The sequence below is a fragment of the Diplotaxodon limnothrissa genome, linkage group LG10, assembly GCF_057381915.1.
Source record: "Diplotaxodon limnothrissa isolate DT_005_m linkage group LG10, D_limnothrissa_male_GT1.1, whole genome shotgun sequence".
NCBI classification, from domain to species: domain Eukaryota; kingdom Metazoa; phylum Chordata; class Actinopteri; order Cichliformes; family Cichlidae; genus Diplotaxodon; species Diplotaxodon limnothrissa.
In genome coordinates this window covers 4,741,443-4,764,406 of record NC_140605.1, presented here as the reverse complement: position 1 = coordinate 4,764,406, position 22,964 = coordinate 4,741,443, and the positions used below count along the sequence as shown (strand labels likewise).

Sequence of the window (22,964 nt, the reverse complement as noted above, 5' to 3'; positions counted from 1 at the left end):
CTTTAGATATTCCACCATCAACTCTAAGTGGTATTATTGCAGTGTGGATGAACTGAGAAGTAACTCAGTGATGAAATGGCATACCACACAAAGAAGAAGTCGCCAACACTCTGCAAAATCAAAAACTGCAGAGTGCAGATTAACATCCATGTAAAAACTGTGCATCGGGAGCTTTGGTGCATGGGTCGAGAAATGAGTTTGAAGTTGTAAAATGAAGGGGAGATGTTGATTGTCGTCTGTGCATATGGCCAACGGGTTGGATGTCAGTTAGAAGATATAAGATATATATATAATATATATTTCACTCGCTGGGCTCACGTCCTCATTTTATGTTTGACAGTGTTTTTGTAGGTAAAGGTGAATGGCTTGGACATAAATTGAGCTGCTGGTTGGGGAAGGCCTCGAAGGGACCTGGCAGATCCCCATGTACTAAACAGAAGTGAAGAAGATAAAGAATTGATAAGGGGAGGTAGGGCGGGGCATGTAAACAAGAATAAACAGCTTATCGGACTGGGGGAGCCTATATAGATGAGAACCGCAAGGAGCGTGTTTGGTGGCGTGGTCCCACTCTTAAGTGTTAGATGGAGTAAAGTACAAACCCATGCATCCTTTATTGCTCTCTATTATTATTATTGCTATTTGGTGGTAGTGGCATTTAAAATAGCATTTACAAATAGTGTATATTAACTCTTAATATTTTTCCTTAGATGCCCAACAAATATGTTAAAATTTTAAAACAGTATCGAAATGTCTTCAAAACCCAAAACATAGGAGCAGACAAGAGCTTGACATCAAACACAAAACAATAAAGTTAAGTGTGCACAACCATGTGAACTGCAGTGTATTTGTTGTGAAAGGAACAGTGAAGAACAATGCAGTCTAAATCTGTGTACTGGAAGAAAGATGTAGGAAAAGGAGGAAAACTGAAATCTGCAATTGCAAAGTCATATCTACAAGCTAAGGGGAAAAGCATAGCTCATTGGTGTTTGTCAGCTTGTGCTCCAACCCTCCGATACACAAGGGTGGCTTAAAACACTAATGCTACCAAAGGATGGGAGACTTGACCTAATTCTGGGTCTTGGGCTCTCATCCCTCATCATTTGAATTTAAATATCTTTCCAGTGTGCATGCAGCAGCATCTGGTTCACCATGAACTGAATGTGTTGCAGAAAGTATTTATATTGCCTAAAGCTTGACGAGTTTGACTACGACAAGCTTTTAATCCCAAATACATACTGCTTTCAGTCCACGCAAACAACCGAAGCCACCGGTTAAAGTGACCACACCTGGCAAAGACTTTCAGCCAGCTTTTTTGATTATGAGGCTCCCATTTACAAAATGTCTTTAAATCCAGTCCACTTTTCCTGGCACTGATGCGCTGATGCATGTCATGTGTTGATTCCAAGATCATCAGTTCAAGCTCAACTACAATGTGCGACTGCCTAAATGGACAAGTCAAATCCCTTCTGGACAAAGGTTTTATTATCTGACGAGAAAATGACTGTTTGGCAACAATGACAGAAAGTATGTTTGGAGTAGTTAAAAACACTATAGCGACTGTCAAACATCATAGAGGGTGGGAATCCTAAAGAAGGAGGACGATTTCCAAGTTCTTCAACTTCACTTCAAATAAAACAGATGGTTGAAACATGGACACAATTAGGCATTTCAGCCGGACAATGATCCCAAACACACATCAAAACTGGTTTTAGAGTAGCTAAAGCAGGCTAACATTAAGCTTCTGGGTTGACTTTCCCAAAGCCCGATCACAGCCTTATTGAAAATTTGTGGACTACACCTAAAAGCCAGGTCGATAACATGAAACCAACCAGTTTAATCGAACTTTCTCAGTTCTATTGGTGAAACATCCAACCAGAATCCCATCTCGACCTGAAGTCTTTGGCTGCAAAGACATCAGGTCGAGGCGTAACTTGCTAAGTTACATCAGTTAACCAAATATCGCTTAGCAATGTTAGTGTGAGTATACTATTTATACCTATACAACCCTGTGTGGATTAGAGAAAATCCAAAATAAATTCAAACTTATGCACGCAGTTATTATTTTTTGCACAGCCAGCTGAAGTCGCAGCTAGCAGCAGCCATGACGTCAGTTTGACAGCAAATTTTTTTGTACAGTGCCATTTGTGCAAGGAACAGCAAGATGGATATAAAATGGTCCATAGATTTGTCTGTGAAGTGTCTGTGAAGAGGACAAAGAAGTGTGTTTAAGCCTCTTACCTCCTGCTGACCGTCAGGAATTAAGGCCAAACAGCTGAGGGTAGATCAGCAGACATTCAAGTTAAAGAATGTTCATAAAGAAGCAAGGGCAAACAGCTCTATGACTATTTCACTCTTTAAATACTGACAATTTAATAAACAAGTCTCTATTTCAGCAGGCAGATCGTGAAAACACCACGTTCATTATGTAAACCCCAGATTTCTTTACGCTATAGTTTCTGTATTGTCTGTTGTTTTCGTGCCTGCAATGTGTGATCAACCTCTGGCAAACCTAGATCTTTGGTGCAATTTTGTTTGGGAAGATGTAAACTCTCTGATCAAACTGCTGTTTCAGGAGGGTAATGATGGAAAACTCCCAAGTTAATCCTGGCACAAACCTAAATGAAGTGAAGCAGTGTATTCTCATCAAGAGAGGGATACACAGACATTTTTGCATCTATTCAGCTATCAGCATGTGTTACATGTTCCACTCTTTTTCTCTTTAAGTAACTTTAAACAGGTCAGGATCACATTCCACCACTGGAGGAAGTACATATGTATTTCAGCCCACCGTGTTTTTGGTAGGAAATTAACACTTAGGCAGGTTAAAGACACTGTTCAGCATCCACATCTAAGACAACTCCTCAAACAAAGTCAGACATTTCCTCTCAGACAGATGTAAGGAATGTCGAAAGTGCTGTGTAACAGGTGTAGTCGTTATGAGTCTACATTTTGCAAACACCAATCTGAATCCAGGTATTTCTCCGGAGCCAGGGCCCAGGGAACGGATTCAAATAAATTCGACACCCCTGCTCTTGTGTATCAGCCCACACAGCAGTAGTGCGTGTGGGCTTCTCCCATAATTAGCAAATCCCCACATGAAAATACAAAAAAATAAAATAAATGCAGCTCTTGAAGCCTACAAATACTTTAATAATTACTTAAAACAATATCAGTCTTACAGCGAAGGAATGAGGGGGAGTGGTAGAGGTAGAGCAGGTCACCTAATAATCAGAAGACTGGTGGTTCAATCAATGGCTGCTCCAGTCTGCATGCCAAATATCCTTTGGCAAGATACTCCATGTGTGAATGTTAGAAAGCATTTGATCATTGAAAAGGGAGCTTGTGTGAATGGGTGAATGAGGCATGTTGTATAAAGTGCTTTAAGTGCTCAGGTATAGTAGAAAAGCCCTACATAAGAACCAGTCCCGTTACCAAAGCTCACAGAAGTGTGACAAAACACGCAAAATACACAAAATGACCAGCACTGCTCCTGTGTGACTCAGAACATGTTACTTAATTGCAAGATGTTTGAATTCTACTGTAATTTACTATTAGGAAACCACATTTAAAATGTAAAACCGATTTAGGCAACATATATGCTGTCGATGTGTAGCTTTAAAGTTTTCATGCTTTAAGTTTGATCAGGTTTTCTCTTTACTGCAGCCAGTGACACCCCACCAGCCATCTCCAAACGCAGATTTGTTTGGTTTACCCCAGACCTTCCCTGTATTGCCTTGAGTGTCATCAGCTTTTTAGAAATCCTTACAGCTTAGAGATTTACTAATAGTCTACACCAGAAACGCTTTGCTGTCATTAAAAAGCTGCTCTAGCTATATCTACTACGGCTGGGCAATAAAACGATAAAGATAATTATGATAAAACAACTTTTTCTCCATAGAAATATGACACATTGTCAACATAAAGTTGGTAGAACTCATTCTGTCCATGTTCTGACGGACAACAAGAAAGGCAAATGACAAAGACAATCATGTCATGCCAGTTAGCAGCTCTCATTTTTCAGATGACACTTTCACAGATGCACATGGAGTATAAAGACAGAGCTAAACAGCTGTCTACAATATCACATGAGCCTCACTGCCCACTTCATTGAAATACTACTGTCTTTCTTTACATTTTAATTCAGTTCAGTTCATTTTATGTTCAGTTCACATGTTTGTGCCTTCGCAATCAGCATGAGCTTATATATTTACCAGAAGTAGAAGTAGGATCAGCAGGTATAGTTTCCCTCTTCCCTTTCTGATTGTTGGGGATTTTCTCTGTATTATTGTTGGGATTTTACCTTGCAATATAAAGCGCCTTGAGGCGGCTGTTGTTGTGATTTGATGATATTAATGTAACAAATCCAGATAAGTTTGTGAGACTGCCATTTGAACGATGAAGAGGAGGAAAACTGTCCTGGTGAATGATAGGATATAATCTTTTTCAGATATGATCATCTACAGTGGATTTCTTTAGCTGACATGAGTCTACAGTAACAGTAATTTGTATTTTGACTCCATTAGTTACTCCAAAAAAGTAACAGTACTGTAACTTGAATATATATTGATTATGTTTTTTATCTTTAATCAGTAAATTCTTACTCACATAACATAGCCAAAAGCATGCTTACTGTACACTGTTGTTTGATTGTAGTGTGGACACAGTTTTGTGGGGTGGAGTGGCCTGAACAGTCTGCTAACTATGTACCAAAGCTACACTTTACAACAGTTGGCTATTCATCAGACAAAAGGTCACCGAACTGCTGGAAATGCTGAGCATTCTATATGTAGGACATCTTACTAACAGCAGTTTTGTACTCCTCTCACGATCGAAGCAGGTGATAACCAGCGTTGTGCCAATTATCTAGGATTAGTAATTTTAGGCTCTCTGAACCATGATAGTGCACAAAACTCCAAAGTCAAATATCCTTGTGATATAGGCCCTTTCAAAAACAATCACTCTGAATGTGAAACAAACTTGTTAATCCTGCTTTGTAAATCCCTTTTATCGCGTTAAACTCCTAATTCTCTGTGCAGTAGCAGAAATTATTTTTTTTATTTATTTATTTTTTTGTTGTCCCGTTTGGATCTTTAGCCATCAGAATTGTTGTCTTAAGGCCAAGAAAGATGCCAAGCAGATTTATTTTACCAAGTGGATCATCATGGCCTTGCCATATTGGTCCATTTGATTGACCTTTATTATAATTATGTATTTATTTTATTTTCGGTTGCTACAAACGGGACAGACATGACTGGGGGACAGGACAGGGAGAGAGAATGAAAGAAAGAGAGGGAGAGAAAGAAAACCAGAGGGGAGAAGAGACGGTGAGAAAGGGGAAGAAAGAAAGAAAAACAAACAGAACACCTGGATCACCTGTATGGAGAAAAAAAAACAGAAGAGAAAGCAAACAAAAAAAGAGCAACATAATAAAAAACCAGCACCATCACAATAAACTAGCTAGCAGTAGATAACAGTAGATACTAAATAATAAACGATATTGTGCCGCACGCAAGATAGACAGCGCACAATGTGCTTTGAGGCAACAGCCAAGAAAGGTGTAGTCCGCGTCTGTGAACACCCATGTGTACACCTGTGTGCACACCTGTGTGGATCAGCATGCTTGTATTCCAAAGGTTTCTCCATGTAACGATCTGCTAGGGAGTGTGGGGAGCCACTTATCACCTGCTGGTAGCGACAGCTCTGACCGGAGCTTGGTGTCCTCTGCAATTTAACGCTGGCTGATGGGCCAACACAACAGATGTTTCTATCTTTGAACTGCATACATAAACACAAATGTAAGTTTTCTTTCCTTCTTTAAATAAAACAAAATATATTTTTTCTATTATCAGAGAAAATTATGCTATGATGACAACACCACTGGAGTGCATTGGGTCTCATCGGCTGTGATGCATACTGTTCAGTAACTCTGTGTGGTGTCACATTAACTTCTTGCAGCAAGTCAGGAGCAACAAGGCCACACAGACAAAGATTTTAGTAATAATAGATCCTGAGCATCATCAGACCTGCATCCAACCTGCTTTTTTCAGTGTATTCTCCCTGTATTAACATTACATAACCTGGAGGCCCTGCTGCTCCAAAACCACTCGCTGTTCTTTTTGGCTGCTGCTGAAGATTACACTAAGGCCTGGTGTAAGCACTGAGCATTAAGCTAGTTTTAGAGGTGAATGCGAATCAACAGCACTCAGCTTATACGGTGCTGTGTTTTTCCCAATATTACATTTCAGGTTAAATATTACACAAAGATAACCAGAGTAAATAGAAAACGCAGTTTTTAAAGAAGGATTTAATATATTAAGGGAAAAAAACAGACCTACCTGCACCTTTGTGAAAAAGTGATTGTCCCCTACACTTAATAACTGGTTTCGCCACACTTGGCAACAAGAACTGCAATTAAGCATTTGCAATAACTGGCAATAAATGTTTCACATCACTGTGGGGGAATTTTGGCCCACTCTTCTTAACAGAAACGTTTTAATTCAGCCACACTGGAAGGTTTTTGAGAATAAACAGTGTTTGAGGTCATGGCAAAACATCACAATCAATTGACTGGCCCATTCCAAAACCTTTCTGTTTTTCGGGTGGTGGGGGTTGTTTTGATTGTCCTGCTTTTAATATGGTTTTTTGTTTTGTTTCGGGTCATTCAGAGGTGCTGTTGCTGGTGTCTTTCCAGTCACTGTCCTGCTAAAATACATAAGCCAAGTGAGCCTGAGCTCCAGACTAGAGCAGGGCGATATGACCAAAAATATTTATCACGATATACATTTGAAAATTTGCGATAACGATATAAATGACGATATAATTGACACTAGACAAAATACTTTACAACTCCACAACTTTATTAGTGCAAAAAAAACCCATCAATGTATTTTCACTTAAACAAGCAGCTGTTTTTTCTGTGCATTAAAGTTGTAAAATGTAACAGTTCAAATGCTAATTCCTTGCTGACAGTTTAACCAAAAGGCATTTCCAGTGGAAATTGGCCGACGTATCCTCAGCATAACCATGTATAATATCCACAAAACTTAAAAAGAGGTTATACACACACAATACGGTAACATTATGTTGAAGCGCAGTATGTATCACTCCGCGAGGCTCCTGCCTACGATAGCCGTAATGCTCCGACAATCCATCAAGCGGTGTGGGTTCGTAGCTTAGCAAAGTCGTGCTAAAACATTTGACAGATTTTTGAGCGCCGTGTACATAAAATCGTTTCGAGGTCAGTAAACACAACCAGAATTCATACATAAGGCACACGGGATTATAAGGGCCACTGTCGACTTTCAGAAAAATCAAAGGATTGATTTTAAGTGTGACGTATTTTCCAAAAAACACGGTAATAACGACGGCCCGCTAGCATGCTCTACCAAAAATAGTGCTTTGTTGTGTATCTGACGGATGAAAGCTAAACCAGTTCCACCACTGAAGTTGCAGCATTTTTACAAACCAATTCTGGTTCATCTGTTTCACTCAACGATCTGCTTTCGCCCTTCTTATTCTCCATATGAAATGCTATGTATTGTATTCACAAATTTAACATCCTAAATTCATGGTTTTTACATTTTTATCTTTTGCACTTGGCAGGGAGTGCTGTAATGTTTTCCCTTTATGACAGGGAGTACTTCTTACAGCCATGGATAGTGGCAAGAGGACAGGACAGTTGAAAGTACTGGGGAAGGCGTGCAGTAAATGGCCTTGGTGACAGATTTGATCCTCTACATTAGTCAAAGTGTCTTTCTTTGTCTCCCTTTGAAGAAATTTGCTTTGGACGGAGCAACACCACCCAGACCCACTGCACTCCACATAGTGCAGTGGGTAAATAAATAAATAAAGATACACATTACTCTTTACAAATTAAAGAGTTGTGTGTAATAAATTAGGGTTTTTTTTGAGCAACAACAGCAACACTGGTTCCAACACATTATTATTTCTTCTTGCCAGGTGCTGGCACTTGGTCAGGACCCGTATCGTAACTGAAACCTACAAAAGTCTGTGTTAGGAGTCAAAGCAGGAGACAACCAAAGCAGTTGAAAATCTGCTCGGTAACAAGTTTGTTTATTCCAGAGCTTAAACAAGTTAAATATTTATCTAAACTGCTTCCTCTTGCTGTGTGTATATATACAACCCACTCTTCTGTCTGACCCACCAAACAATTAGTAATTAGTTTCATAGCATCCAGATAGCACTACAGTGATGTTGTGCTACATTACATTGAACCAAATCACTGAAATAAACTCTTTTACAATCAAAAACACACATTAAGGCAAAAACAGACTTTCAAGCTCAACATTACATGGCCTGCTATGATGACAACACCACTGGAGTACATTGGGTCTCATCATCTGTTTCAGATGTTGACTGTCTTAATTACACTGAGCTGACCCACATACTGGAAACTGACGCTAGCAGCACGCTTGCCAAGAAGTAGTTAAGGGCAAGATTTAAATAAAAGCACTCACTACCAAATAAAAAAAAATAGTGTGATCTCATATACTTCCATAATCCCTGCGATACATCAGATAAGTGAAAACATTTCCCCCACACATAGACGGTACTCATGTACAGCTGCCGAAATGCCAGCTTAAAGCTCCAGTTTGTTCACCTGTGTCACTCCTTCACATGTGTGCACCTGCTTACTCAGCAGTTATGCGTGGCTGTCGCTGCTCTGACAAGGTCGTGTCATTAGGATCACTGTAAGAATCACCTTTAACTTTTTCTTTCCCTTAGTCTTGTGATTTTACACACAAAAATTATGAATGGATAATTTAGGAAAAATACAAATACAACATTTGCAACAACGTACTCCAGTTAGATAATAATCCAGGATTCCTGAAAGATGCAGCAAACAAATCCTGCATTGTCTGCGAAACGTGCCCATCAAATGTTCACAGTAAACACATTTTGTCTGGTGGTAGAGGAGATACAGTGCCAGCTGCTTTATATGTCTCTATTTAGACATGACAGCTATTCCCTGCCCACCTTAGGTCCAGAGGGTTCTCTCACTGCTCTGCACACAGGTAGCTCTTCTCTCCATCTCTCTAAAAAGCTCACTGCCTTTCATTCTTTCAATCTCTGCATATGAATGAACGGTATAATAAAGGACGACCATCTCTCCGAGCTGCCCTTGCGTTGTGTACTATATTTCAGTAATCAACACAAAGCATCTTGTGAGAGCTCTTGATTGATCCAGTCTGTGAGAGAATTGTTTCTTAAATGATTTGACTGTGATGGGAAGAAATGTTTCACCTCTACAGAAGATCAAAGAGGCAAGTTGTTTGGGTAAAGACCCAACAATCGGACCAGCCACTGGGCAAAAGTGGGAAGGAAAAACTCCAGAAAGGCAGAACAGCAGTTTGCTTCAATTGAGAACTACATCTTGAATTTTACAGCTACTGATTTGTTTTTTGGATCCACGTCAAGTTCCATCAATCCATATACACCAACACTGTTGCCATGGAGCAGTGAAGGGCTGATGTGTCACGTGTCATATCTAGCATGTAGTCAGTTTGCCTGTTATATACATTTTATACAGGGCCCATGTCAAATAATGCCTCTAGAATGCACATAAGTATCAGGGTGAAGATGTGAGGCAGCACAACTGAGGTATCTTATGGCCCTATCCAATAAATGTTTAATGGGTCTAGAGAAGTCAGCGTGGAGGAAGCTGACTGTGCTGCATCAGTAGGCCACGCTGTAAAATGAGACAGGGGAGGAAGCCAGGATGGTGGGGGTGGGCAAATGTGATATGGAGTACAGGATTCAGAGAAAGTATACGGACTCACCAAGATGTATGTTAGCAGGAAGCCATTACCAAAAACCACACTGCTGCAATAAAAAGCCCCCAAATGAAAATGGGATTGGTATGAAGGATGGTTTTTAGACATGCTCCGTTCCAAATCAGCACTGATATTCAGCTTATTTTCAGAGAAACACACTATACAGTATTTGACTTCAAATGAGCCGCACTGCTCTGTCTGATAAAATGAGTAGAAGTTATCCACTCATCCATCTAACCACTTCCTCTCCCTCACAGCATACACAAGTTTGTGTCTGTAAAACTAGCAGGGGGTGTAAGGTAAAGAACCAGTGCACCATGCACACTGAGATCTCTAAGCAGATCAGGAAAAACAGTGTTAACTCAAGTGAAGGCTTTCCTCGCAAAATGCATTGATTACAAACATTAAACATTGTCAGGATCATTTAGTGGAGTGTCACAGTAACCTTATGAGGCTGAAGGATGTGACAGGTTTGCAAGAGACAACTATGTAATGTCTTGATGGCTACAGAGAAAACTGGTAATCCACTTTGTGAGGCAGGTCTCATTTTTCTGCTCCCAAACTTTGTCTTTCAAAGTGTCTCAAAACACACTGATAACAAAACGGTTCTTTTGCCCATCAGGAGCTCCCTTATACTGTGTACATCTGCCCATCCATATACCCCACTGCAAACTCATGCAGCTGTGGACAAAGCGCTAATGACGCCTATAATCTCAGGGACATAACAGAAAAAAGAAAATGAAAGTCTGCAGACAGCAAAGTCCCCAGCAAAGTAGGAGGAAGAGAGACCAAGAACACCTCCAATGTAGGGCAGTTAATTTGATTTTACGCCGTCTTGTGATTTGATTGGTGGTTGGAAAATTCACTTTGATAGGTATGTGTACGGCCAGGGTTTTGGTATACATTTATTTCAGTCCTCCAAGCAGAAGGACACCTGAAGAAGTTCAAATCAATCCACAGCACTGCTTCATCAAAGGGAAAGACGACTTTCACCTATCAGACAAAAGGTGTCTTTCCCCTTCATCTGATGGGCTTCATCATTTCTGCTGTCAGGTACCGAAACCCCCGAATAAAGATGGTGGTAGATTGATGCTAAGGTCTTTCCACAGAAATGATTGGTGTGTCCACAGTGACAGTGACACAAGCCTCCGAGACTGCCTGAATCTTTTGGTAAAATAAACCATCTAATGAAACTGGTAAGGGTCAGAACTGGTTTTTGTAAAGAACTGGTTCTGAGTATTTCAGTTCCTACAATTGGCTGATTTTATTTCTTGTGTCTGAGGAGGAATATTGGCACAGTCTTTTTTTCTTTCTTTTCTTTTTTTACATTTTATTGCACAAACGTGTATCCAGAACAAAAACAACCACATTATACTCATGCTATGCTAAAACCCAGAGTGAGGTTAGCTGAGTGGATGCAGGCCAAAGCTCAGCAGCCAAACCCTGAACTTCAACAGCTAACAAACGGATGAGAAGTCAGGCTGCAGACTCTGTTTCTACCTGTTCATGTTGCTGCAGCAGAATCACTGCGGCAATCGCTTCAAAGTCTCTTTGTGCTGGTTTTCATCTTTGCTCTGTGCTGTTAGCTTTGTGTTCATACAAATATAAATATATTTAATTAATCAACTAATATTTAAGTGACAGAAAACAGGACAGTCTACTTTGTGTTGTTTTTTATTTGTTAGTCTGGATCCACAAGTCACACAAAGCTACATAAATGACTAATGACTAACAACAATAAACAAAGAAAGTCCAAGCTTTGTAAAAATTTCAGCCTGGTGGCACGTAATAACCTGAGTTCAAGTGAAGTGGTGAACATGTTCTAAATATAGCACACAACTAAACCAATACCAAGTTGTGTACTCGTGTTTTTATCCAACGATCCCGTGCAAAAGGGTCAGTGGCAGTATATTGTGATTGCTCACTTTGTGTACCGTGACTGCAGCAGAAGAACTGTGGTAATTATTAGCAGGACAGCTTTAAGATGAGTCAGCAAGAAGACACTGGTACAGTGTATTCAGTGCACATACAGGAGAACAATGGCTTTCAGAGATGTGCTACAAAGCTGCTCCAAGTCAAAAGCTTTATCATGAACAGTATACCACGCGCAAGCTTATCTGTGATAGCCATACTTTCTTTTATTGTCACACATCTGAGGAGTACCTGTGAGGTACTTAGAAGGGAGCATGTCTGGAGTGAAACAGAGCAGTTATCATTGTGGGAGTCAAACAACATTTAGTGAGATAGTGTCTTTATTTTATGAACTACGCCGATGGACTCAAACATCCTTCTCTGCCAGCTTTCAAGCTTCTTTCAGGAGTGATATATAGTTAACATTATACAGGAAGTCAATACTAGATAAGCAAACTCTGTCATCCCCCACATAGAATTAGTGGTAAACCCAGGACACTGAGTGACGGGACACACAAATCCAAGTGCAATAGAAAAACACTTGCAGCTGAGCCTGAGAGAAAATCAGCTGTTCCTGTCCCAATTTCAGCACTATAAACGTATTCCAAGCTTATTAAAGCTACTAAAGGTGTGAAAGTCAACACTAGTGTGTGCATATGAAACATTCCCAGTTCAGTCTCCCTAAAATCATGGCAAACTTGATAACTATATTGATATCTGAGTTTCTCTGCAGGTAAATGTATATTTGGGGGATACAGGTCCTTCTTGGATGTCTTTGACAGTTCATAAAGTTTTATTCATCTAAAACCAAAGATGAATTATATTAACTTCTGCCTATTTATCCCATAGACTGTATACACTGCACAAAAATGAAGCCAAATTTGTCCCAAAGTGTTTTCTGTCCTGTGCTCCACTTCTCTCATGTCTCACTGATACTGTGTCTGCACTGAATAGACAAAAATGAACTAAACTAAAATATTTTGGGTTGATTTTTATTTTTATTTGTCAGTTTATCAGGTGCTTTTCTTTGATAACTGAGCTGAAACAGAAATGTGCTGTCCTTGCACTGGAGGTTCTGCTTACATACTGCAAACCTGACAGGGATCTGAAACGATTTACAACTACACATAAAGCGCACAATCTTTTCCATCAGTTCGCGTGGCTGTGTACCCTCAGTGGACGGGTTCACTGAACCCAAATGGAAGCTGGTGGGAGCTCAGGGGGAACGACGGCAGCTGTCAGTCACTGCTCCTTGGCCCAAATAACAAGCTGATTGACATCTAAAGGTTGGTGACTTTTATGAAGTGTGCCATTTGCCCCAAGCAACAAGAGTGCTACTTTCCATTAAGCTCTATGTAAATGAAAGGTGTCTGTATGTGGTGAAAGCACAATATACTGTGCATGTCCGCCACTTTATTAGACCTGTGCACCTGATCAACTGCCCATTAACCATAAACCAATCAAATAGTAGCAGCTCAGTGCATTTACATGTGAAACAGAATGCGATTTAAAGTTAAGAGTTTATAAAAAATCTCACCATGAGCTGCGTTAGATTGCACTTCATCAAAAATAATTATATTGCTATACTATTTTATCAGCTTTTTTTTAAACAGTAAATTTAAAAAGCACTTGATAACAACAATAATTATAATTAATTCAAATTAATTAAGGAGTTTAAACAAACGGATCAATTTACCATTATAGAAAAATAAACATACCAAAGCTGTTAATTTAGGGAAGCTGTGATACTGGGTGGTGGCATAATACATTTTTTATGCATTACTTACATGTACAGTCTTGGTAAAAGCGAAGCTCTCAATTTACCGGTCGATCTACGTCCCTACCCTCACCTATGGCCACGAGCTGTGGGTAGTGACCGAAAGAACGAGATCGCGGATACAAGCGGCGGAAATGAGCTTCCTCCGAAGGGTGGCTGGCCTCTCCCTTAGAGATAGGGTGAGAAGTTCGGCCATCCGGGAGGGGCTCAGAGTAGAGCAGCTGCTGCTCCACATCGAAAGGAGCCAGCTGAGGTGGTTCGGGCATCTGACAAGGATGCTTTCTGGGCGCCTCCTGGGTGAGGTGTTCCAGGCATGTCCCACCAGGAGGAGGCCCCGGGGCAGACCCAGGACACATTGGAGAGATTACATCTCTCGGCTGGCCTGGGAATGCCTTGGTGTTCCCCCGTATAAGCTGTAGGAGGTGGCTGGGGAGAGGGAGGTCTGGGCTTCTCTGCTTAGGCTGCTGCCCCCGCGACCCGGCCCCGGATAAAGCGGAAGAAGATGGATAGATGGATGGACTTACATGTACAGGCAACTCCACTGAAAAACTCCTGATGTGATTTCTTTTGCAGTATCCTATAGGTCTTTGGCATCACAGGGACCTAATAATGTGATTAGTATTTCTTACTATTGTGTTTCAGTTCAAGATGAAGAAGGAAAACCTGCTTTCATCCTAGCCAAACTAACATTTAAATAAATGCTGGATAAAGTTTACAAGGGGGTAGTCCATAGCTGTAAACCAGAGTGACAATGATCCAGCTTCAAAGAGTACGACCACATGCCTGAGAACATTAACTCGACATGAAGCTGGCAGGCAGAAAATTCAGTCTAAAAATATCCACTGACAAGTGCCAACTTTAAACTGCGTCTTTTTTTATGCAAGAGGATTCAAACTAAGATACATTCTCATTTTAACAGGATGCATGACCTTTAGAAAGTTGAGTGTTTAGCATCGGAGAGCCATTTTCATGCACACAGCTCAGTCTGTGCATCTTCTGACTCACACCTACATTCACATACTGGTGAATTACTATTATCAGCTATTATTGGCCTCTCTGAGACTGACACCCAGTACATAATGCTGAAAAAGATGCAAGACGATGATTTATGAATTGTTCCTTTGTTGAATAATGGGCACACTGGGAAAAAATATTCAAAACAAGAGCATACATGTACATTTTAATTTACACTGTATGCCTCATACAGTCCTCACTAACCATTTATTAGCCTTTAGCCTTGTTGCAGGAAGTATACCATGCGGGCAACTTACAGGACCTTTTCTCAAGATCCTGAAAATGACAGCAATTGGAATTTTGATGAATTGATTAAAGTCAAATAGTGGTGGCCAAACGTTTTATAAGCAAATTTATTTGCTAAGAGAATTCTGTGTTAAAAAAAAAGAAAGAAAGAAAAGAAACAGTCATGTACTTTACCATACTGCTGAGTCTAGCCTTCAGAATGAATCTGGGTGCAAAGATGAAACCACACTGAGATTTGGCTCAAAGAAACTAAATGTTTGCTTCAAAGACTTTCTGAAGCTTCTGTTCCCGTTCCATGACTCCATATCTTTGCTACCATATTAAAGCTTTAAAATAACACAAAAGCCTTGAAAAAGATATCATCTCAGTTTCCCACTTCAGCTATAATTGTTTGCATGTACCTTTGCTTTTCCCTTTTGCTACATTGTTAACATGCAGTACTGTGGAGGCAAACCTGACTGTGCCATGCATTGATGAGCACAGTGAAGCAACAAATATTCAGGTAAAAACTGACCTAAAATGACACATAGGGCCTTATTTTGACATGTAGGTTACAGTCCTCTCAGCTGGGCTGTGCCATATCATATCCCTGCAGTAATACACATTATAGTATACATTTTTATGTGATATAAAAGTGTCATATCGTGATATCATTGCTATAGCAACACCATGCATTTGTATTCCCTGGTGTGCATTACAACAACTCAAGCCTCGGCACGTCTGAGAGTCCTGTATCAGCTTTTGCTATGATGATTTATTACTTAAAAAGGGATCCACTTCAGCAACCACCAATAACGCACAATGCTTTACAAAATATACAAGACAACTGCTGCTGCTAAATGTGGAGACAACAAGCTTTTTTCACCACTTGAGGCAAAAACACTGTTGAGTACTACCAGGCTAGCGAGGAGGAAATACATGCAGCTGATGATGCGCAACCCAAATGCAGCTCCTGCATAGTTACATGGTTAGAGCGCTTTAGTTATTGTTAAAGTGTTAAGGAGTTATATTATACTTTTACTCACATTTTACAGGGAAAACACTAACTAGGATATTTGTAAACACTATTTGACTTATGCTGTGTCATGGGATATAATGCTATGTCACTATTACTGAATGATGCTGCTGTTGGCACCTTGTTTCAGGAAATTCACACTTTCAGTTAGGAAGCATGTCATCACTGACAGTAGCTCATTGGAAAAGGATGGAAAATGCCCCTGCTTTTGGTTTTGAGTCTGTGATGCCCACCGCTATGTCTCAGAACTCTCTGCATTAAGTAATTTACTAACTAGTTTGCTGGACTATTAATATAGAGTAAATTCATATTTCACCCTTTTCGATGTGACTCTAAAATTCTGTATTTAGAGTGTACATTGCATAAATGAAAGAAGCTGTTTATAATGCCAACAATAAGAAAAGATGCGAACAGGTGATCTATCAATTTATACTGCATGTGTAGAAATTAGGTCATTAACGTCAGTAATCGGATCAATAAGAGGTCGGATCTGAGCATTCCTAATGAAAAGCAACTCTCAGCCCACTCAGAAAACACAAGTCCTTCAATTAGAAAATGCTGAACACCCGCAGGATTTAAATTCACGCTGCAAATGAGACACGAGTCTCCCATTTCTTGGTCAGCAGCTTTATTTTTGCCAAGCAGCCACCCACTTACAGCGAGACTGCTCATTAAGTGATCATACTGTAGGGATCATCAAAAAACTGGGATACCAGGAAAGTTTGTGAGTTCAATTAATTAGGCAGCAGCGCTCTGTGCCAGCTCAGTTTTGCCCAAAATACACATGGAGGAAGGAAAAACTCCCAATTCACAGCGGTGGAAAAACGAGAAGCGAGCCAGAGATTAATAATGACTATTTATTAAATGCAGTGGTGTACTGTATAAACACATAGCGAATGAAAAAAAAGCTGAGTGTAGAAGAAAGACTTCATGGGAAACCCCCAGCAGGTTTGGCAAACTGCGGCGTAACAAAGGTGTCACGGTTCTGGGTCGGTTCAACCCGGCGTTCCAAGTTTATTATGTTTTGGTTTGCTCATGAATGATCGTTTTGTTACCTTTGTGATTTGTTGGTTATTATTTGAATTCTATGTTCTTTTTATTCATGTTTATGGATTGTTCTTTGGTTGTGTCTCATGTTTAGCATTGAGTTCCATGTGTTATATTCTGTCTGTCTCTCAGTGTCGTGTCTGCGTCCTTGTGTAGTGTTTTCTTGTTTCCTGTTTTATTGTGAAGGTCTGCGTCTCATGTGAGTGTGTTCAGTTTTACCTCCCTTGTCTCGTCTCGTTAATTACTCCCTGCTGTGTCCACCACCTGTGTGTAATCTCCCTGTGTTTCTCTGTGTGTATTTAAATCGCGTCTTCTGTCATTGTAGTTGCTGGTCCATCTGTGTATCCACCATGTCTCACTCGTGTGTTTTCCCTGCTGTCCGTCGTCATTCTCCGCTGCTCATCCTCCTTCATGTTCATGTCCTGGTTTGTGTCCACTAGTTTAGTCGTTCTCAGTTTAGATAGCCTTCTGTTCCTTTTGCCGTTTGCCCATTTTTATTTTGTGTTTAATAAACCACCCTCACACCTTTACAAGTGCCTGCGTTTGGATCCTCCTTTATTTCTTCCACACGGCTCAGGGTTATTCAGGCTGCAAACCTTCATCACTCTTTATGTTTATTGGACACACATCTTTGGTCAAGTGGAATGTGATTGTGTTGGTGATTTGTATCTTTGTGAGGTGGATGGTTTTTTTTCTTGGGTAACATCACTTCTAAATATTCAAAGTATTTTCAAACAATGGAAGATGATCCTTTTTGAGGAAAAAGCTCTTTACCTTCTGCTGTCCCAGGCATTTGATTTTTTTCTTTTGTACAGTGGTACTCACAGAGACAGCCCAGAAAACTTCACACTGCAGGGTGCAGGGACAGCTGTGATTGGCACATGCAGGCACATCATCAGGCAGTGATTGAGGGAGCGCATGACTTGCTTTTGCTTTGCATTCTATTGGCGGAGCACACATTTTCATTGTTGCTCGATCATATTGATTACGTGAAGCCAAAATTGTGATCATGACTAAAATTTGCCCTAATTTAAACTTGAAGCCTTAATTTTAAGATTTGTTTGCTTTTCCATGTGTTTCCATGTGGATATACTAACTGGGACCATTAAAAAAAAAAAGCATACTATGTCCATTACTTTTTCTCACATTATCACACTCCGATGTGATGGTGACACACAACAGCAATCACTCACTCCTCCTGTTGTCCCCCTGAGTGGGTTCCAATCATTGAGACCCTTGACATGGGGGTGATGCAACAGTAGTTAAGGGAGCGCTTTACACCCACTATCATGTTTGCCTCAAACAAAAAGCACGACATCGCTCGCTTACTAGCATGCATACATACTAGGAGTTTAATTCTCACTTCACAAAGAGACATTTACAGATCAGTGTAAGATGATGAAAAACTTACGTTTAGCATAGCAGAGCATAAGTGGAAGAGCATCAACTAAACAGTCATGAAATTGACCTAGCTTGCTCCTTTTTTTCCCGACAGACCAACAGTTATAATAAGCATCTCTGCAAATGTGCATTCGATTTTAAAATCAAACTAGAAGACAGAAACATACTTCTGGTTCTACTGTTTGAAGGTTGAAGAAGATGATCAGTGTGATTGTTGGACAAGTTCCTTTCAAAGAGAGCAGGTATCTGAGCAACATGAAACTACAGTGATGAAGATTCAATTATTTATAAATATCATAATAATGATTGCCATTAACTGGAAATTACATGAAAAATGGTGGTGAGCCACAGCCAATCACTTCGCCACACATCCATCCCTGAGGATATCATCCATTGGCAATTGCACCAATTTTCACAACTTTTTACAAACCATTCTGGGGTTGACTATCTCTGCCCAATTCAAGGATCGAGACAAAAGACCAGAAGAAAAATGCAGGAGATGGAGAAAGATGAATAAAAAAAGTTCTACGGGTGCCTGCACAACTAGATATGTGATTAAGAGCTTTATTACTATGTTATTACTGTAGACTCCAAATCCATTACAGGTTCTGAAGAATGACAAACAGGTACCGATGCAAGGAAAAAGAGACGTCTTGGGCAGGATTGTTGTGCTATTATTACTGTGGGCTCACGCTGTATTTTTAGTGGACTTAATGAATTGACAGAGCACACAGAGGACACAAACACAGACATTTTCAACTGCTACTGACTGATCACGTTAAGATCTTCATATTCATTTAGCACTTACAGTGATACACTGTGTATAAGTGCTAATTATTGCTACCTCAGGATTCACCAACGGTACATTCATGCTAAAATAACCCGGATGCTTATTGCAAAAGCAGCTGGCTTATTTACTTAGTTTTTAAGCCAAATGTAAACTGAACCAAGTCTCTGTGTTTGTGGGTTTATTGGGTCACACTGTTTATTTTCTCAGCAGTCCAAAAGAACTGAACAGAGCACAAACACATCAGAGTTAGAACCAGTCTACACAGATCATGAAAAATGATGAAAGCATTCTTAAAAGTGGACCTATTACGCTTCTCCTTATTTTTTTTCTCATGTGTGTCCTGCTCAATTGACAGATGCTCATATTAAACATGAGCAAATAACAAAGTTTCAAATTTTAGCTCAGTGTGTAGCTGTGGCTAAAAGCTTTAGCAGTGGCACAAACTTTGTCTTTGTCTCACTTTTTTGATTTGTTTTTTACTTGCGTTACTTTTTACGTTTCAAATTAATGGAAAATTACTTTCGACAGTGGCGACACTATCAAAATTTTTACCATGAATGCATGCATCCCTGTGGATCTTAAGCACGAGCTTCAGACTGCTCTAAACACTCTGTTTCAGAGTATGATGGGTATGATGTCATAGAAAAGGGGCATCTAGGTACCTAGGTCACACCTAGGGTCAGGGTGAGGAGTAGGATAAGGGTTGGCTGCCTCTTTTTAAGGTTAAGTTTTCAAGCACTTTAAGGATGCACAACATCCTTCTTCTGTTATTTACACATAGGTCATGTCTACAGTAATGCTCCTCAAGGCTTGAAATAGCACACAGTAATCAACGTATGAGTGAAATTGAATATTACATGAAGTGGTAAAAACTGCACAGGGAAATTCTCTTTTTACAAAGCAAACAGCCCCTACTTCCCACCTCCTATCCAGCCCTCTTGGCATGTCGTAGCATGTGTATTTATGTAGCAATTGAGTGGCATTTATCACACAGCTTATTTATAATTAGTTCACTTAGTCTGGGGGAGACAGCCTGTTAGTTGGCATATGTTCAGATCCTGGTTAAAGACACACTGCTCCCCAAGGGGATAGTAGAACGTTGACATGTGTGCATATGGTGTGTGTGTGTGTGTGAATGACAGCAGACAGTCGCTGCAGAGGGTGCCCTGAGCCTCCATTAACACAACCCACCATGTTGCTATCCCTCGGCTACCCGGCCATGCTGAGAGAGACCTCTAGAAACCTGGAGGGGAGCGAGTTCATCTGAGTGCATGGAAGAGGAAGACGACAGGGCAAATGTACAGAGAGAAAGCAGGAAGAGGAGGCGACGAGAACCTGAGTCAGACAGGATAAGTGAGAGGAGGGAGAATGTTGGGAAGGGAAGGATGAAATAAGAGGAAGGAAGGCTGGAGAGAAAGAGAGGGAGAATGGTTCAAGTCCAAGGTTATCACATGGCGAAAGTCGAGCCACTTGCCAGCCGCCAGCTTGGGACAGCAGCGCTCTGATGCAAGGATGCTGCCCTGCGCCGCTTCTACCAGCTGGGCCGTTTGTCTCAGTGAGTGTGCCTGTGTGCTCAAAAATGGATGCTGCAGAGCTCCGTCACAGCACAAGGATCAGATGCATAACCTGACAGACTTCCTAAGGGGGACGTCTTTACAAAACGCGAGTCCAGTCACCATCGCTCCTCCTTCTACAAGTCGCCAGCTGTCCCAGACATTGAATAGCTTGGGGAAGCCGCTTAAAAACATCGCTCTAAGTCTCCTTCCTTTGGCAGGCGATGCTTAAGTGTATCCTTTTTAGGCTGCATATTACATAACTGTTTGTAGTGGAGCTAGCGGAGCCCTGTCTCACATGCCAGAATGATGTGAGCAAAAATAAACATAATAAAAAACCTGCAAGTGTCTGTTGTGTCAAAAGTCTGAAACACAGTGGTGGACAGCTCGCTGACAGAATCCCTTCCTTATCATTTAATCATGCCGAAGCACATATGCTGTCCCAGTCGCCTGCATCTCTCCTCTCTCTCCAAGATGAGTGGGGGATTTTTAAGGTTAAAGCGCTATTGCAGCTTTGCTTGCCTGCCATATCCCTCCCTGTGCATGACATCATTGATGTGAGACAGACTCAGACTCCATGACACACTTTCAGACCACTGAATTATATGTGGCAAGGAAATGATGCCATATAGAATTAAAGCTCAGACAATTAATTAACTGGTTCACAGACAGCTATGTGGATACTTTTGAGCTTTGGAGAGTTGATCAGACTGAACAAACAGTAACAATGTGCTATGTGAATACTCTCAAGCTTTGGAGCGCTGATAAGGCAGAACAAACTGTAGCAATATGTCAACTTAGCTTTAAGAAAATTATAATTTTTCACTGTTTTTTGTCCTTTTTTGACCAAAAGACTGCCTCCTACACTGATGTGCTCTCTGAATATAAAGCTTGGTAACAGCTACACTTAACCCTCTCAGAAGACGTCCCTCAGCGCCCCATGGAAAGGTTATGATCTTTCACCCATGACGTCAACAAGCCAAGAAATCTGAAGTCATCACAACTTGTCATTAGTGCGTGAAAAGCAGCCTGAAGAGTGACGACAACCGTGTGAATTCCCCTAAATGTCAAAGTTCTCCCTCTAGCGGACAATGTCCGCCACAACTGAGCTTCAGCCGCTCCCCAGGAAGAGGTTAATCCATTCATAGCATTATAATGACATCTACACCAGCGCACCATACTAATCACATCTGCCTTCAGATTTCAGCAGCTGCAGACCGGCGTGGAGCTCAGTGAGACAGGCTGCTACAGCTGCGAGAGCCCAAACTCACGCGTCTCGGGAGGAATATGCCAACCCAAATAGACTGCAAAATCTGTCACTCTGGAGCCAAAAACGTCACAACTTCGGCAGTGCCATTTATCAATGATAACCACAAATTCCCGAGATACATTACGGCAGGAATAAGCATGTTTAAACCAGGTTTTATCCTCCTCCTTTTTTTTCTTTTAACGGTGGACCGGTCCCTTATCCTTTACCCACTCAGGTGATGAACACACGTATGAACTTGTTTTGACATTTTCCCATAGAGCCGACACAGTCAGAGTGAGCTAATAAGAAAAGCATAAAAAGCCGTTTCATAGTTTGAACGTGCCAAAGTGAAAACTTGAGCAAAGACACACACACTGCACTTCGACTCACCTTGAGCGGCCGTTCCTCGGGTGCTGAATACACTTGCTATCAAAGTGGCCACATACCAAATCATAGTACTATTGCCGACCAGAAATAAATCTCATCATATCTCAAAGTGCCCCTTTCGGTGAATCTCTCATCGCCGGGTGCCCCAGGACAAACTGAAGCGGGCCGGTATCCTTGTCTTCTTGTTAACCGAGCCCTGGACACTTTTCCATCGGCGCTTCCCCCTCTCTCTTCCCCTCTCCTCCGCTCTCCACTCGCATCCTGAGTTGGATCACCTGCGCCAATGGGACGAGAGCAGGCGACGCTGTGAAACCAAGCCCGAGCCTTTAGATATCCACGAGCCCGCCTCCACACCCGTTTCATTGAAGGGTGTGGGTGGGCTCCGGACGCCGATTGGTTACCTGCGCTGTCGTTTTCCGAGTTGGAGTGATGCGTTCCTGGCATGTGGTGAGGCTCGGAGGTTCTGCACCTCTGCTCGGTGGAGCGCCCAGGAATAGCTGCTCGTCGCTGGCTTTTTGTGGTTTGTTTGTTTCAGTGCGAATAAACTTACATTAACAGCTGTAATGGCATGTATCGGAGAAAATAATATTATGTTGGTCACTTGTAATAGAGTTAGAGGCAAACCATCCGATATGGTAAGTGCAGCATCTCAATGATAAAACTGAAGGGAAAAACTTATTATACAAAACCACGTCAGACATCCGCAGACAGAAACAACCCAACAGGTGGTTACCCTTTATAATGGATGGAAACCAATCCTGTTTCTTTAAGGCGTTTACT

The 22,964-nt window shown here is 41.0% G+C and overlaps 1 protein-coding gene across 3 annotated transcripts in view; it reads right to left on the bottom strand.

Annotated features, from left to right (window-relative positions):
- igsf9bb (immunoglobulin superfamily, member 9Bb) overlaps positions 1 to 22,448 on the bottom strand; it is a 130,896-nt gene extending 108,448 nt beyond the window's left edge. For all 3 annotated transcript variants that reach the window (XM_085364285.1, XM_085364287.1, XM_085364288.1), the window contains exon 1: positions 22,188 to 22,448. In XM_085364285.1, the coding sequence (XP_085220411.1) occupies positions 22,188 to 22,251 (64 nt within the window). In that variant the 5' untranslated portion in view covers positions 22,252 to 22,448. The remainder of the gene's footprint in view (positions 1 to 22,187) is intronic.
- Between the last annotated feature and the right edge of the window lie 516 nt (positions 22,449 to 22,964).